This window comes from Alosa pseudoharengus, unplaced genomic scaffold, assembly GCF_046254945.1.
Source record: "Alosa pseudoharengus isolate Yale_2024_CS ecotype anadromous, Long Island Sound unplaced genomic scaffold, YU_APseudo_1.1 YU_APseudo_1.1_scf_23, whole genome shotgun sequence".
Classification (NCBI taxonomy): Eukaryota; Metazoa; Chordata; class Actinopteri; order Clupeiformes; family Clupeidae; genus Alosa; species Alosa pseudoharengus.
Genome location: NW_027468685.1, coordinates 10,724,172 through 10,741,845, shown reverse-complemented (window position 1 = coordinate 10,741,845; position 17,674 = coordinate 10,724,172). Strand labels below are relative to the sequence as shown.

General features: G+C 47.3%; 1 protein-coding gene across 5 annotated transcripts in view; it reads left to right on the top strand.

The window, feature by feature from the left end:
* The first annotated feature begins 1,347 nt into the window (after window positions 1-1,347).
* The window catches only part of runx1t1 (RUNX1 partner transcriptional co-repressor 1), a 57,635-nt gene continuing 41,308 nt past the window's right edge, over window positions 1,348-17,674 (top strand). For 2 of the 5 annotated variants that reach the window (XM_076301423.1, XM_076301418.1), the window contains exon 1: window positions 1,349-1,997. In XM_076301423.1, the coding sequence (XP_076157538.1) occupies window positions 1,970-1,997 (28 nt within the window). In that variant the 5' untranslated portion in view covers window positions 1,349-1,969. Of the gene's footprint in view, window positions 1,998-17,674 lie in introns of all 5 variants that reach the window. The other 3 variants (XM_076301421.1, XM_076301422.1, XM_076301420.1) reach the window with 2 other exon arrangements.

Sequence of the window (17,674 nt, the reverse complement as noted above, 5' to 3'; positions counted from 1 at the left end):
AGCCCACTTCCAGGAACCCCACCAGCAAAACAGCCTGTGTGTGTTTCCTGGTCTTTGGGGCCGTTATCAGTGGACACGACAGCCGCCCATGCCCCTGCCTCTTTCCCCTGCAGGTTTCCTCAACGCCCAGACCAGAGCCTCCGGTGTCAAGATGTTTTCATTTGATTGTCATGAGGAGCTTTTCTTTAACACACACAAAACACACACACATATACACACACACACTCACGCACACACACATACACACACACACACACACACACACACACAGATAAGTACACACCCACTGGGACACAAACAAAGTCAGTGATGTCCTTGTGATAACAGTGGCTGTATTTGTTTGTGCTTCCACTGTACAGAGCCATACTTTGCTGTTCTGTGTTGCATGGGGTCCACATTTGTCTCTAGTGTGTGTGTGTGTGTGTGTGTGTGTGTGTGTGTGTGTGTGAGAGAGAGAGAGAGAGAGAGAGAGAGAGAGAGACTGTATGTGTGTGCACACGTGTGTTTGCTTACATCTGTCTGTCTCACAAAGGTGTAACAAAAGTAATCGAAGGTAAATCAGGAGCTATTGTTAAGATGGATAGAATGTGTGGATTTATTAGCTCAATCACGTAGCTAAAAGCAATGAGGTCTGCTTAGAAAAAAAAGAAAACATAATGTATCCTTTAAGAGGTCTCAACCTATAGAATGTACAGTAGCCTATACCTGCAAATATTAAGTGTAGGCTATTCATTAAAGAACACCAGTAGGCTATCTTCTGAGAAAATCTGTTGATTCTACTGATACAATATAGCAATCAATTAGCAAGAACGTGAAGAAACTGGTAAATGATTGTGATACACTGCTCACTAACAACAAATAAATATAATTTACATGTAAGAGACAACATCACTTTGTGAACAGCATACAGCAACCTACAGTATATGTTTCTTCCGTGTTGTGGAAGAAAGTGAAAGAAATTACATGAACATTTGTTTTACGAATACCTTTAAGTAAAAGGTGGAAATTAAATGAATGCGAATGTGAGACATATGAAGCCGGGCGGCATCTGTGTATGAGAGAGAGAGAGCTGTTATCATCATCCGCCTGTAAACCAAGCTGCTGCTCTCCCCGGCTTGGCAGGCCGAGATGAGTTCCAGATGGTAGGGGAAAGTGTTTGCCTTGGGTTACTGCAGGATAGCCTGCGTGTTTCAGAGAGAGAGAGAGAGAGAGAGAGAGAGAGAGAGCAAAACAGATAGAACACACACACCCTCCCTCCCTCATTTGGCTGCTTAGTCGCGAATAAGCGCAGAGCCGTCTTCGACAGTGTAGCCAACAGTCCATCTCAAACTCACGAGACGGTGTACGCCCGTACAAAAGCTTTTGGTTTTGGTAACAGTCCGTTGTAGCTGCAGTTTACTGGCTTGACCCCTTCAGACCTGCTGAAGACCCAGATGCTAGCTGTCTCAGTCGCCTCCCACCGGCTCCATCCCGCCTACTCCGCACCTGGGTTTCTCGACGCTTGCCGACTACAGGCAAAGTACCACTCTCACTCCGGAGACATCGCTCGAAGATCGGAAGCACTCACCGCTGACATTCGTGTGTATTTCCCAAATTTGACCAAAGCGACATGCATTTTTAAAAATTCAGCTAGTGCGGAAATACAACGCATTTTGAATAGCACAGATGAAACGTCAAAATTAACTGAAAATTGGTAGTGGGCTACGGCCGTGGACTGGAGATATCTCTCAACAGCAGCATCCAGTGCGCTTTGGTTCCACTCGCTCGTCCATCCCAGATAGCCGATCGGTTCACACTATTGACAGCGAAATTCTTGGTCCCATCGTCACTCTGACTGTTTGCTTTGGAGTTGGACTGATAGAAAAACAACTTATTGGACTTATATCGACAGGACTGCGAAACAATTCATCGTTCCAACGATCCGAGTCGAAGACAGGAGATTTATTTTGCCTTCACATCACCGTAACGCATGGTGGGCATTTCTGCCTCTTTTCAGTGTAAGTGCAATCCACCTTCTTCCCATTTGTCTAAATACACCCTTTTCACGGTCTCAGATAATGATGTCTCGTTGTTTGTAAGATGCATGTTTTTTGTACTTTCTATGGCAAGCATAAGCTACATCTAAGGTGACTGAATAACCTACTCTTAACTGAGGTACCGAAAGCGATAGAAACAGAGGGAAATGTGTGTGTACACACAAAGGCTATACTATGTATTTTTGTTAGCCATGAGAAGAAATATTGTGGTAAAATGTGTCAGGTTTTGACGGGTTGAAAATATAGACCTAATTTCCTAGTCGTCTTGATTGGATTAACATGAATGTATGAGTTGGCTTGTCGCGTATCGAAATGGCATGCTTTGTTCCTGTAAAACTGTTGTTGACGAGGCAAGAGGAATATATTTTTAAATCGTGCCTCTCCAAAAATAATGCAAACGTAGTATGCATAGGTAACATGTGAATCGACGTAGGATATCTCTTCCGATTCACATGTTAAAGTTTGTATGGCCAATGACTGAGCTGTTCGTTAAATTGGTTTGTTAATTCTGTGCTCTGATAATTATTAATCAGAGAATGTTCAGTATTTATTGTGTACTCCAACAATAATGTCCATACACTTTATTGGTAATGTTGTTTAAATATGCGGAAGATATGTGTCCCCTGTCTGATCAAGTCAATGGACACCAAATTGCAATACCTGTCCGCCAAGTAAATGATGTCGCAACTTGGGCTCTTATTCATAATATATTTTAAATTGTTTGGAATGTTGTGTAACATTAAACTAATTGGTCTGGCCCTTAGAGAAAGCTGGGATGGGCCTCGCAATTCTATTATTGAATGCGTAATGAACGCATTTGACTCACAATCTGAATTATTTTAAATAAAGCCCAGTCACAATATACATGTCAACTGTCCCTCGAATGCTGGAAGACTTATTTTAATTCATTCACTGTTAAAGTAGCTGCCGTAACGGGTCGACAAGGCACTAATAGGCATGCGAACCCTGGCTAGCCACTGCACTCCCTCTTTTTCACCCGGTGCCGATCTGTCAAATCTGATTTTACCCCTTCCAGAAGAGGTGCACATCAACTGACAGCCTCTCTGTAGTACCCGTTTCATTCAAGGATAAGAGCGCCCAGCACTCTCCCTCTGTCGCCTTGGAGTTGGGCGTTTTTGAAAGGTTAGCATCTTGCAGGAGGGCTTTGCATTTGACCCCCCTAACCAGTCACAATTGTCAAACGCATCTCTCCAATCCGTCCTGATGTTTATTTCTTACACCCGCTGCGACTTTGTCAGAGCCAAAGCCTCACGTGACGCTGAAGTGCAGTTCTGAAAGTTGAAATGGGATTTTTTTTTGGCCGGCTTTAAGTTGAAATTAAAGGGTCGATTTTTATTTTCTCTGTGGGAACTTGTCCTTAGTGGCAATCCGCGTCTTTTCATCCGAAAAAAGCATCACCCACATTGGGGAGGTTAGTGGGTTCTACACTACATGCTGGTTCTCACGGTTTGGATGAGGGAGTCCAGGGAGAGAAATCTCCATGGAAAATCCATACGACGCGTTTCATCATTTTAACTCGTTGTATAAACAGAGTATTGTGTGGAATGTTTAGGGTCTTGAAGTTTGTTTAAAACATTCTCACACCAATTGTTTTCATCATTAGACTTGCAGATGTTCCAATCTCAAATAACCATTCAAGTCCCCCATGTTATAGTCTGAATAGCCTAGATATAAGATTGTTTTGCATTAGCCTACTCCTTGTTCTACTTTGTATATTTTTACATGAATTGAGTAGATGCATATAGAGATGTTGTCATAGGATTGAACATTTGGTGAACACATGCAGTGAACAATAGGAGTGAGTGACAGTATGAGCACTTTCTTACCTGACCTTCATCATTAACAGGTCATCACTTCATTATTCACAACATCTTCCCTTTATTCTCTGGCAAGTGACAGGTAACAGAGAGAGAAAGAGAGAGAGAGAGAGAGAGAGAGAGAGGGAGTTTAATTAAAGGCAAACAGGAGTCAGGGGGACTGGAGGTGAGAGTGTAGTAAGTGAGAAGTGCGGTGTGTGTGTGTGTGTGTGTGTGTGTGTGTGGGTTATCAGTAAGGGGCTGTTTGAACAGCGCCGAGATCAGGCTGTGCCGCAATGGCAGGGGGTGGCAGCGGAAACCGCGTCCACGAGCAGAGGCCATCTGCACAGCCACCGGCTCCGAGGCACCAGCCGCCAACCTGCCCACCCGCCTGCCATCCGCACACCTGTTCCCCCCTCAGCCCCACTCGCTGTAGGTCAAACACATGAAACCAGACACGGCCACACGCTAATGAAAAGGAGACAACCTGTATTTTGCCTCTCTCTCTCCAATTCACACAAAACACTTTGATATTTCTGGACTCTCTCTCTCTGTCTCTCTCTGTCTCTCTCTCTCTCTCTCTCTCTCTCTCTCTCTGTCTCTCTCTCTCTGTCTCTCTCTATCTCTGTCTCTCTCTCTTTGTCTCTCTCTCTCTCTCTCTCTCTGTCTCTCTCTCTGTCTCTCTCTGTCTCTCTCTCTCTCTCTCTCTCTCTCTCTGTCTCTCTCTCTTTGTCTCTCTCTCTCTCTCTTTGGTGTGCACGTACAGATACTGGCCATATCCTTCCATACCTGGGTTATGCACCTAAACAGAAAAACATTCTGCAGCAGCTAAGCTGTCTTATCTCTTAGATATCCATTTGTATTATCTACTTACAAATCTATTAGGGATTGATAAGCAGATCCATTTAGATTGGCAGAGGCAGAGGACTGTTATCTTCTTTTCTTGTGTTTGAAAGAAGTTGGCTCTCTCACTCACCTTACTTACAAAAAAAACATGAAAACATATGCCATGGAATAATTGCCATGCCTTTTTGCGATGATAAACTGCAGGCTTTTGGACAAACGCCAAGTGTGCTATCAGTGCAGCATGGAGCCTATATCGTACTTCATTAGAGATGACATTGGAGTGTTAAACTCTTGCACAAGTCATCAACAGTTCCCATTACTTACTGTGCACTAGAATGTAGCCTGATTTAACAGGAATTTGTACATTTATTTTTAGTGTTCTCATCTAGTGAGAAAAATGCAGTTGTTTTTGCTTTTTTCAGAGAAGTGTAATCTCACTGACATTTCATTCTGACGTGTATTTCAAGCCTGTAGTCATTTCAGCAGAGTTCATATTATTAGTATTTGGGGTTGCAAGTGTCAACAGTCTCAGTCAGGTTCTCATGTGATTACACATGACCTAAGGTTATTTGTGGGAGCACTCCAAGGCATATGCAATTATAAACAACCATTTTATTCTATAAATATGTTCGGTAGTGAAGTGATTACATGTGATTATTTATTTTTGTGATTTTTAAAGTCAGCCCGGCTGTACACGTCGCTGACGATGTCTAATGGTATTTTCATGTGGAGCTTCACACAGCTGGGCAGTTTTTAATGCGGCAGGCGCATTGTATTCTTCAAGGGTCTTGTTCAAAAAGACATGCTGACACATTTTCCCCCCTCCCCTCCCAAATGCTTTAAGACCAGCGTGGATTCGTTGAGCTTTGTGCAGAACCCTCCCCACATATCTACCCCCGCCCCCCTCCACCCACACACACACACACACACACACACACACACACACACAACTTCTCTTTGTGAGAGCGACTGATTCTCTTTGACATCAGTTGTAGTGGAGGGTAGGAGATGAATTATTGATGACCCCCCCTCCTTCCCTCTCCAAGAATCCATGTTTTAAATCGATAGAGGGCATTGACGGCCACAAATTTATCAGGGAGAGGAGTTTCACTGGATGGTTATTGAATTTCATTGCCCATGAAAGTATAATGTCCAAGGAGGGGATGAGTGACTTTTATTGCATTATGACATCGGAATTTACAAGGCCTACTACAATGTAAGGGAAATATTTAACACAACATGCAATATTTTATTGGACTTTTATGTAGAATATAAGTGAAACAAAGACTACTCTTAATAGAATAACTGTGTAGATACATTTTGACAGATATTTTTTTATGAAATGAATATGTTGAAATTGGACCATGGATATGCCACATCATATTACTTAAGATGTTTATCTTTTTTAGAATAGATACTCTGGCTTTGTTGTGTGCAGTATTGGCCTTGGAGTCTAGAGCTTTTATTGTTTAGCATCCAGGCAGTCCATGTAGACTGGTTTATATTTCTCTGGCTGAGAGGAGCGCAGCGTTGGGCGGGAGATTTTTTGGCCCAAGCTATCGCCCTCTGGCCCAGCTGACAGGTGTTCTGTGTGTGTGTGTGTGTGTGTGTGTGTGTGTGTGTGTGTGTGTGTGTCCTGCTTCTCCTCTCCAGTCTGTGTGCTTGAGTCTCTCCCCTTCTCTCTGTCCCTTTCCATTAAACGCTGGATTGAGTCACCAATTAACTTCTCTTTCTCTCCCCATTTCTCTTACTGTCGTACACGCACACATACACTTGTGTGTGTATACACACACACGTACACAGACACAGACACACACACACACACACACACACACACACACACACTCACGGGTGCTAGCACAGACACACATTGTCTTGATTTAGTGCCTCTGCACACTAGCACACACACACACACACACACACACACACACACACACACAAACACACACCCGTAGAGGCAGCCCCTCCCTCCCTCCTTCCCTCCCTCTCTCTCTCTCTCTCCCTCTCTCTCTCTGTTTATTTTCCTGCCTCCATCTGGACCCGGCTGATATTGTAATCGCCCTAATGCACATTGCCTTCCCCTCAGACACACACACAATGTGCCATCCAGACAAGCCCCCTTTTTTTTTATTTCAGATAAGCCGGGGATGTGTGTTTAATGAATACAAAGCCGCGGTGTGTGTCACCGTGCTCTCTGCCAGAAGGTAATCTTATTGAATAGGTGCTTTTCAGTGATGCAGAACGAGATAACGGCACAGGAGTGAAGATGTAACCTGTTATCTCGCGCCTCCTCTATTTTCCTGTCACAGAATTTACATTTAAAGATTAGCTGTAAAAGGGTAAAAAGATTCGGGGTGGCGAGTGTGTTTTCGGGGGCGAAAGGAGGAAGCGAGGGATAGAGAGGCAGGGAGAGGGAGAGATAGAGGCTTGCAGGGAGGAGTGCCAGGCATGGGCAGGGACTGTTGAAGAGAGAGAGAGAGAGATGGAGAGATGGCTGACGATGGGAAAGGTGAACTTACTGTTTGGAGGAGCGGGTCCGCTGGGGCAGCACTCGGGTCCGTGAGCTGGCCGAGCGGCAGGTCCTATCTCTGGGCTTGGCAACCTCCGCGGCCCCTGGGAGTGGGAGATTAGCACAATGTTATCTGTGATTGGGTTGCGTGTGTGTGTGTGTGTGTGTGTGTGTATGTGTGTGTGTGTGTGTGTGTGTGTGTGTGTCTGTATGTGTGTGTGTGCGTGTGTGTGTGTGTGTGTGTGTGTGTGTGTGTGTGTGTGTGTGGATCCTGGGTGGCTGGGGGCCAGAGGGAAGGTGAGCGGAGCTCGTCCGTCCGTCGGAGGTTGACGCTGAATGCAGCCGTACGCGACTAAAGGACTTGATTGACGGGAATGTGAGCTGTGTAATGGCTTGATTAGGGTTTTTCTTCTCTTTATGAGCTGCTGATGGCTAACTGATGGACTGGGCAGCCAGCGGGGAGTCCATAAAACCTTTCAATAAAGAGCGATTACTTTTATTTCTTTTCTAGCCGTCGGTGCGAACAAGAAAGCTGCAAAGCCTGCTGTGCCGAGACGTTCACATAATTCATCTCCGTTTGTTTTTTCAAAACATATAAGTGCAGAACAAACAAAATAAACATCGTCACGGGCGTCTTGTGCTTTTTCCGTATCAGCAGCGAATGGGTCCCCCTGTGAGCATATTCACCATGCGAAGACAAAAAAGCAGCGTTTCTTTCCCTCCGCAACCTCTTTCGATGGGATTTATCATGCGCGCTCCCCTCAGCAACACCTAATGAGAGTCAACAGCACTTCCACGAGAAGCACCACTGCCTGGTCCATCCGCGGCGCTTTTGATTTATGGAGCCGTTCCCTCTCATTAGTTTTGATTTATGGATTTTTGATATGTTTTTGTGAAAAGGGCACCCGCTGAAGTGGCGCCTCGGAGGCCCAGTAAAAGAGGAGTGTAATTAAGATTTGTTTTGAGCTGTGCGGCCCAACCACTTCTCAAGCTGCGGATCAATAATCACAGACAGCAGGCCTCTGTGTTTTCACTTCACTTATTGACATGTTCAGTCAATTACAACTTCAGAGCCAGACGAAGAAAGAGAGAGAGAGAGAGAGAGAGAGAGAGAGAGAGAGAGAGGGAGAGAGAGAGGGAGGGAGGGAGAGAGAGAGAAAGGGAGGGAGGGAGGGAGAGAGCAAAATGGAGAGATGTAATTATTCTTATTGCCAGGCTCAACCCTAAATCTCACAGGAGCCCAAAGCTTGGTGTCATCAGAATGTCTCATTAGGAGATGATTTCTGAAACGAGCTGTGAGGTAAGAAAGATGGCATGATGGAAGTCTGCCATTCAAACCAGATGTCTATATGCTCTCCAATAACGCAAGCGAATGCAGCGCCAGTTTAGCGGCATGTTTGTGTGTCTCCCACCTTTTGTCATTTCTCTTTTTTCTCTTCCTTCGTGTTTCTTCTCTCTCTCTCTCTCTCTCTCTCTCTCTGTCTCTCTCCTTGTGTCTTTCTTTGCTGGTTTACAAGGCGCTGTGGGTGCCATGGGCTCCCTGCTGTGGGCAGTTAGTGTCACAGGCACGGCGGTGGGACAATAGCGCTGTGGCTGAGGCTGCGCTGTGGCGCGCTGCTAGATTGCGTTGTTGCAGTATGATCAGCAGGCGATCCGAAGATAAATGCCCAGCGTCAGTTATTTCTATGAGCCGCAATTCATAAAACAGCAAAAAGTGGCAAAGGCGAGCGGGGGAGAGAGAAGGAGGGGGATGGAGAGGGGGGTTGTGTGTGTGTGTGTGTGTGTGTGTGTTTGTGTGGTGGGGGGGGAACAAAAGTGGGGGGGGGGGGGGTTAGCCCGCAAGAGGAGGGGGAGAGCCTCCTGATCTCAATACAGGTACAAATAAAAGAGGCATTTTGTTAAAGTGCTGTCTCATCTGTGCTGTTGTTATTGCTGAATAGCGTGAACCATAGAGAGCACCCCTGCAGCACACTAAGTGTTTGTAGCCTGTGCGTGAATGGTGGCTGGCTGAATCGGTTAACATTATCTCTCTGTGTTACTGCTCACTGGCAAAGAGACTAAAGGCTCCACTTTAACACAGCTGACTCCAAAAAAAGACTGGGAAAAATGATCTTGAGCACACCCTCCAAACAAGATAATTATTCTGTGTAGAAGATGCCCATATTTCCCTTGCTCACACACCCTAGACAGATCTCCAGAGAGATGATGGGAAACGGTATTGATGAATACTTGGACTCCCCTTATGAGACCACAATATGGGGTTTTATAGAGGGGTGTGTGTGCGTGTGTGTGTGTGTGTGTGTGTGTGTGTGCGTGGATGTAACGCTGCAGTGAGCGTCTCCAAATCCTGTTTACGGGGGAACAGGGTGCTTTTTTTAAATCGCTGGGAAGGAATTCGCGCCTGTCGGGAACCGTTCCTAAATGGTCAGGACTTCCTCCCCGGCCACTGTGTCACCAGGCGGCTCCTGGGACTGGGCCCTGCGCGAACATAAACAAGATGGTGTCAACCGCCGTGACCCGCCATAGACATTACACTGCTCCCCTCCTACACACTCACCAGTCGCTAGCAAAAAAAACCCCAGAAAAAAACACAACACAGAGAAATCGACATGAAATATTTTTTTTCTTTTTTGTGTGCGCTGGAGTTGGGCTGTAAGCTGAGAGGAGTGTGGGAGAAGTGATTACAGTAGGTGATGGGAGATAGGGCTGCTGTTATGTTTGATGAAGGCTGTAGTAGCGTGGCGTGTGGAGTGGTTGGTCAGATCATTAGGAATCAATGGGCTCTGAAATGGGAAGGGAGGCCGGCAGACAGCGAGCGATCCATGCCCGGTTCGATCCGGCGCGGGGGATTAGTGTATCATTAACCTTCGGAAAGTGTAAAACAGCTGCCCAAGGCCTGATTTGCTGTCTGCCAAGTGGGCTGTCTTGAGTGTCCACTCAATGGGCAGCTCATGTTAAACTGTCCATTCACTCTCACTGGCCATTCATGCTCACTGTACTCAGAGGTGTTATGTTATGTTTTGTGGTCTACACACTGGACCGTGCCTCTGTCTGCTGACAATTTAAGCTCAGTGTAAAGAGTGGCCACTGCTGAATTTGTGGTCAGTATTTTTAAGTGGATTTTTCTGTTTTTCAATGTTCTTGCTGTCGCTGCTTTTCCAGGAACCACATGACATTTTACAGCAGATGACAGCATCTGGTTTTGCACGCTGCAGGTCCGCCGTGACCCCAGTCGAGAGGATACCCGCTCGATATCAGTGCTCGCCCGGTCGTTCTTGACCAGGCTTCCGTTGCGGGGTCGATGGCCGGGGTTTGGCCCGGCTCCCTCAGGCTGGCACTCGCGCTGAAACCATGTGGGATTTCATGCCACGCTGGTCTAATCCTGATTTATTTATTTCAAAACACACTGCGCTGCCAGTGTTTCAAATATCTGCAGATTGTGACCAGCAATTTAGCTATGGCAATATTAAGACCATACACAGAACCAGGCTAGGGTCTCCAAGCAGTAAAATGGCAGAGCGTGTAAATCTATCTCGCCTTATAAGGTCAGAAATGTTTTAAGTTGTTTTGGGACGTTTTGTGTGTGCCAGTAATGTCTTTTCCATCTGTTTTTATGTCTCTTTATCAACATCTGGTTTTGTGCGCCATACTTCAGTAACAAGTATCCTTTATATGACAAGGGTTCCCAGTTCTTCTCATACTATTAGGTTAGCCTTGACTACCACTCACAGTGCAGATATTCACATATGCTAGCCATTACTCCATACCGTTCAGAAAATGTAATACGTTTTCTGGTTGGTTTTGGGGAGAGAGAGAGAGAGGGAGAGAGAGAGAGAGGGAGAGAGAGAGAGAGAGAGAATGTGTTTCTTCTCTCTCAATCTTCTCCTCACTTTTTCCATAACTGTAAAGAATTCTCGGTCTGGTTTTAATGTTACCCTGGCGACTGGACAAATTGCAGCCTCCCCGAGAGTTCAAGGGTGCTCCTCGAAAACCTGGGAGAGGAGCGGTCACTCTGCCTGGAGCAAGCAGCACTCTCATGGACCATATCCACCACCTACACCTCGGAAATGGGATCACTTGTCTGTGGTGTGTGTGTGTGTGTGTGTGTTTGTGTGTAAGTCTTTATCATGTGTGTCCCTGTGCATGTGTGAAAGAGAGTGTGAGAGAGAGAAGGAGAAAGTGAGAGAGAGAAAGAGAAAAAGATAGACAGAGAGCTCGTGTTTTCACTCATCTGTCTCTCTAGCTCTCTTTTTTTGGTGCCGAAGCGGAGAGATGCATTTGTAGCTCGCTGCTCGCCTCCTCAGAGGCCCGTGCCGAGGAACGTGCGCACACTTTGGCAGCGTCGCAAAGATATGATCTTAATCTGCTATTTCCTTTTTGGCAGTATTAAATTGTCCACATAATAATTCACAGCTGCGGAGGGATCGAATATAATGGCGCAGCTGCAATTTTATGTTTGCGAATTTAAGCATTCTCTCTCTTTCTCTCTTTCTCACTCTTTTTCTCTGTCTCTCTCTCTCCCCCCTCCCTCTCTCTCTTTCTCTCTCTCCCCCTCTCTCTCTCATTTTCTCTCCGCCCCACTGCCCCCTCGTCTCCCAGCGCCATATGGGAGATGCTGCCAGTCTAAATCCAGGAAGGCACATTGTACATATTTCAAAAATTACATGTGGTACCCTGGTTGTGTGTGTGTGTGTGTGTGTGTGCACGTGTGTGTGTGTGTGTGTGTGTGTGCGTGCGTGTGCATGTACTTGTGTGGGCACGTGCTTGTTTGCATGTTTTAGTTGATTATTTTGCCTTTGATTGGTAGCCTAGGTGTAATGGCGGTAACGGCTCCAGAAGAGTGGCTGTGTTGTGGTGAGCTGGGGATTAGGGGCTCATTACGGTTTTATTCTGAGCTATGAAACACTTCCTCCCAGCGGAGACGCGCCGCTTCGCTTAGCACAGCATCTGCCTGGAGCCGCCGTGCATCACCTGTGTACCACTGTATAGCACATCAAAAAATCTGCATTATGGTTATGGTATTTACCAGACGCTTTTGTCCAAAGCAACATACAAATAACAGCAAAACAATAGTTACATTTAACAGTAAACTATTTAAAAAGTTGGTAGGACTACACCAATTAGAGCAGCAATAATAAACAACAGTGTCAATTCAATCAATAGCCTAATGAAAATAAACAAAAACTATAATATACAAAACGTAACGCATAAGAAACGCTTAATAAACTAAGTGCATGTTGAACAGATATGCCTTTAGACCCCTCTTGAAAGACTCAAAACTATCACAGGAATGGAGAGCACTACCAAGAGCAACAACAGGACCAAGTCTATACTATAGCTTCAACATTTGGTGTACGTTACACAGAACTGGTTATGTATGTCAGCTCAGTTCAGAGTCTCTGCTCAGGCACATACAGCTGAGATCGACTGTTAGGACTGTTTGGAGCAGTAAATCTACAAAATAAAATCCACTCAAGGATGGCTCGGTCATGTGATCCCAAAAAATATCAGGTCACAACCTTAAAAAGAAATTATATATACTCAGTAGGCTAACTAATGACAATGCTGACAATGCAATGTTTTCTTGCTAAAGTTGATCTGAATACTTTTCCTATAAAACACAAAGAACCTCATCTAACCATCAAACCATCAACGCACTTATCCTATTAAAGCTTTGAACAGCTCTCCATGACCCTACTTTTAGAATCGAATCAGTCTCCAACTCACAACAACATAAAATAATGACCACTGGCTCTCATAAACTGAGATAATTTACTTCAGTCCATTTCATGCAGCTTTTTTATTATGAAACTGTCAAAGATATCCTGTTGACGGATGGCGCACATTGCCGACAGATGTTGCTGGGACTCGGCGAGTTCCTGTCCTCCTCGGTAACCAGGTGCACGGGGATGCCACACGTCACTTACAAACACGGCGGAGGTCGCCTCACTGTTGCTGGTAGCCTTCCCGGGCCTCGTTGCCAGAGAGACAAATGCATTTGTCGCGCACGGCCCCGGGCTATTGCTTTTAACGACAGGGGGAAAAGGAAAAGTCAACGGCTGATTAAAGATTGAAGAGACATAACTATGTGGAGCAGAGTGCCGTTATTAAAGGCTGCGTTGGCCTCGGCCCCAGCCCCGCTGCCAACCTCGTGCCAGAAATGACACTTTAAAAAGGACCCCTCGTGCACCGCCACTTCGAGCCCTGGGCACTCGCATGGGAGTGAAATACTGAGTTGGGCTTATCTGTGACTGGCACTACACCGAACAACCCCCCCCCCCTTTCCCCCACCACCCCCAGGGGGTTTGAGTGTGTGTGTGTGTGTGTGTGTGTGTGTGTGGGGGGGGGGGGGGGTTGCATTGGAGAGGGGGAAGAGGGAAGCTAAGAAATGCCTTTATTCAAAACAAACTGTTTGTCAGTAATTAACATATGAAAGGGAGTGTACAGTCTGGCAAAGCCTCACACTTGTTTTCAATTATTTAGCTGCATTCAGAAGAAGGAGCGAGAGAACAAAAAAAAGCAACTCTAAGAGGCCCCGTCTGTGCACTGGCAAAGGAAAAAAGAGAGCAGGGTTTGTTTCTATGACGAATCAGAATGACATGATGAGATGGTAATGAAATGATGGCTTTCGGCGGATTAAGGAACTCGTAGAGGAGAGTCAGAGAGGAGTGGGCAAGGAGAGTGGGCGAGCGGTCTGGTCACCACACAAATGGATCCGGGATCCACCAGGATGGGTCCAGTGGACTGGACAGAAGGCTGTTGTGGGCTCGGAGAGTGACGGAGAAGCGAGGGATGAGAGGATCACAAGAGAGAGAGAGAGAGAGAGAGAGAGAGAGAGAGAATCAGACACCTCACAGCACACCTGTTCAGAGACATAAAGAGACAAATGATGAGAAGAGACCCCATGACAGAATGGACCGCGTGGAGATCACGGAGGGAAAAAATAACGTTTAGTGGAGCGGCAGGGTGGGGTCAGCCGACGTCCTGCACTGTTAGTCAGGAGAGAGCGATGGAGAGGGAACCAGGCCAGCTGCAGCCAACACGACGTGAGGAGGACGGGGCGGAGGAAGCCAGGGGTGGAGGAGAAGGATCTGACAAAGGCATGGAAAGGGAGAGTCAGTAATCACAGAGAAGGAAAGGGAAAAAAAGAAGACAGGCAGGAGTCACTGGAAGAAAATGAATGGTAGAAAGACAGGAAGAGTAAAGAGCATAAAGAAAAGGACCATTGAGGATGTGATGGCAGGAGAAGGAGAGAGAGAAAGTGCAAGAACTGCTGAACTGAACTGATCCAGAATCAGATTATCAGATTTTTTTCAAAAGCTAAAAAACAAACAAAGGCCAAGGGCACAGAGTCCAGAGGAGGAGAGGCTGAGTGAGGAGGAGGAGGGAGGAAGAATGGAAAAGACACATGGTGTGTGCCGTCTAAAGGGACAGATCCCGTTTAAACAGCAGTTCACTGTCATTTTTAGGGGGCTGCATGTGATAGATTTGTAAGATTACTACCTGGGCTTGTGCCACAGTGCGATCAGAACTCGTGCCGAAAAACACGACTGAACAACAGGGGGTTGTTTGGAGAGAAACGAAGTAAACAAGAAAATGATGACATGTAACGGCAGTGTCAGAGGGTTCATTGGCCGTGTCTGACCGACAGCAAAGCTCGGCTGGAAGGTTGCCTGTGGCCCACATGGCTATTCTGTCCTCAGCACCAGAGAGTGTGGATTTCTCCAGCTTCCCACCCACCCCCCCACCCCCCGAAACCGCATTTAATCAATTCCGCCTGATATAAACTGAAATGCACTCTTGATATTGATTGATGTCCAGGATGTTTATTCCATCGGAAGGTATTCCGTGTCTTGGTGCGGCTCCCCCCCCCGCCCCCCCCCCCCCCCCCCCTTCTTAAAGTGCTGGTTGTGTGACCCCTGCTTGTCTCTGTGCTGGAACATGACATGTCTGCTTTTGATTGCTGTGGATCTGGAGTCCAGCGGAGAGGAGGAAGCGGAGCCATCTGACGCACATGGGAACGGGAACGCGCCGCTCCTCTCTCTCTCTCTGCTTTTAACAGTGTTTTATTGTTTCCTTTCATCAAGGAATTACCATTGTGTTTATGTGAAATCACAACAACGTTATGTGCTAACCATCTGTGAGGCTGTCGCTGTTTACCATCAATGTGTGTGTGTGTGTGTGTGTATGTGTGTGTATGTGTGCATGTGCGTGGGTTTGTGTGCGTGTGTGTATGCGTGTGTGTGGGGTGGGTGGGTGTATGAGTATGTGTATGTGTGTGCGTAGGTTCGTGTGTGTGTGCGTCTGTGTACGTGTATGTGTACTGTATGTGTGTGCGTGGGTTTGTGTGTGTGTGTGTGTATGTGTGTGTGTGTATGTGTGGGGTGGGTGGGTGTGTGAGTACGTGTGTGAGAGATCAGGTATGCGTATGCAGAAGTGCATGCGCTTTGTGCATGAATTTTACCCCGTGGTATTGATGTACAGAAGGGGATTTCTCAGAACTCCCAGGGATGTGTGTGTGTGTGTGTGTGTGTGTGTGTGTGTGTGTGTGTGTGTGTGTGTGTGTGTGTGTGTGCATCTATGTGTGTGTGTGTGTAAAGCATTTGGCTCTTCAGCCTCAGCCCATTATTGTCTTTGGGCCGAGACTACGGCACCCCCCCAGTACCCCCTCCACAGCTGGGCTGGCGCTGAGGAAACCTGAGCCTTGAGACCATTACAGGGGTTACAAAGTCTACTGCTTCCTCCGTGTGCACTTTTTTTTTTTTTGTCCTTCTCTCTGCTCTCCCTTTTCTTCCCTCTCTCCTCCGCTCCTCACATTCCCTCTCTTCCCATGTGTGTGGTGTTTTTGATATGGAGCTCGAGTAGAATTCTGACAGTAACGATAGGAGACTTGAGGCTAGCTCAGCACACATGCCTCAAGACTGTGTCTTATTTGTACAGACAGTCATGAGGCCACTCTGTCTACTTCAGCACAATCTCACACTTCATTTAAGGATTTATCAGCCGTTTTTGTTGTCCTGTCATCCCGGAATTGATTTATTTAGTCTCTCGTCTGCTTGGCTCAGTCTTGTTCCGTCACTTTGTGGCTGGCCCCCATGTGCTGTCCATCCACCTCTTTTGTTGGTGCATCTCAATCCGTCCTTCGGTCTGAATTGTCGAGGGGTCTCACCACAGCTCCGCACTTTGGTGGTGGCACGCTGTACGCCACATCTGCACTGCCTGTCGCCATGGAAACAGCAGCAGGTCCCACCAGTCAGGCGTGAAGGCAGTGAGGGGGCAGGCGGCGTGCTCTTTCTCAGGGACAGGAAACCTTAAAAGTGACCTCCCTGTTCTTGGGTGACTCGTGTGTCATCAGTTTTGGGTGTGTGTGTGTGTGTGTGTGTGTGTGTGTGTGTGTGTGTGTGTGTGTGTGTGTGTGTGTGTGTGTGTGTGTGTGAGTGGTATCACAAAGATCACATAAGGCAGACAGAAAAAAAGGAGAAACAACAACAACAACACACACAAACACACACACACACACACACACACACACACACACACACACATAGGACTTTTCAGTTTCTCACAGCCTTTCCTGAGCAGTTCCTGTTTACAGTTGGATGTGTGTTCACACTGGGCTTTGACTCACAAGACTTGCTGTCATTGTTTCAGAGGCTACAAACGTAGCCAGCTGGGATCTTACGACATGTAAGGAGACTGACCTGAGAACACACTCCGCCGGAGCTGTACACTGGTTCAGGAGGGGGGGAAAGAGGGCTGGGACCTGACCCCAGGACAGTGTGGTTGTTATCGGAGAGGTTAGCTCCAGGCTTGACGGCCCAGCAGGGCGCTCCTCATCCTGGGCAGTTGCGGCGTCCGGTTGGGTGTTCCTCCAGCGGAGGTCTGCTGCTGCTGCGGAGGCTGCTGCTGCTGGTGCCGGCGGTGCCGCTGGCTTGTTGTTGCCCCGGGCGAAGCTTGCGGAAGCCTGATAGAAGATCTCGTTCGGGAGCCAGGACAGAAGGGTCAGGGCTTTAACATGCCCCCCACCACCCCCACCACCCCCACCCCTCTCGCACGCATGCCCTCACCACCCCCCACCCCCCCCCCCCCCACCCCCAGCCCCCCAGGCTTCCGACTTTAATTACCTGAGGAGCAAAACATCCCGGCCACAGTGGGTGTGAGAGTGTGTGAACGGGGGATATCTGGCCGCTGCAGTCCCGCTGCAGCGACATCCTGGCCGGCAGAGGCCAGGGCCCTGCCCGTCCCGTGGCCGGTTCCTGGTTCCTGACAGTGGCCTATCTCTGCCGGGCCCCTGGTTCCTCTCATTCAGGGGGCCATTGTGTGGAGCAGGGCAGGGCCAGGAATCCCAGGTTCCTGTCGGGGCTGGACTCACGCCCCGGCCTGCGCTGGACAGACCCGCACTGACAGATGCCCCCTGTGTTTGTTCGGTGCTTTTGATTTGTTCTTTAAAAACAGTTTTGTGATTA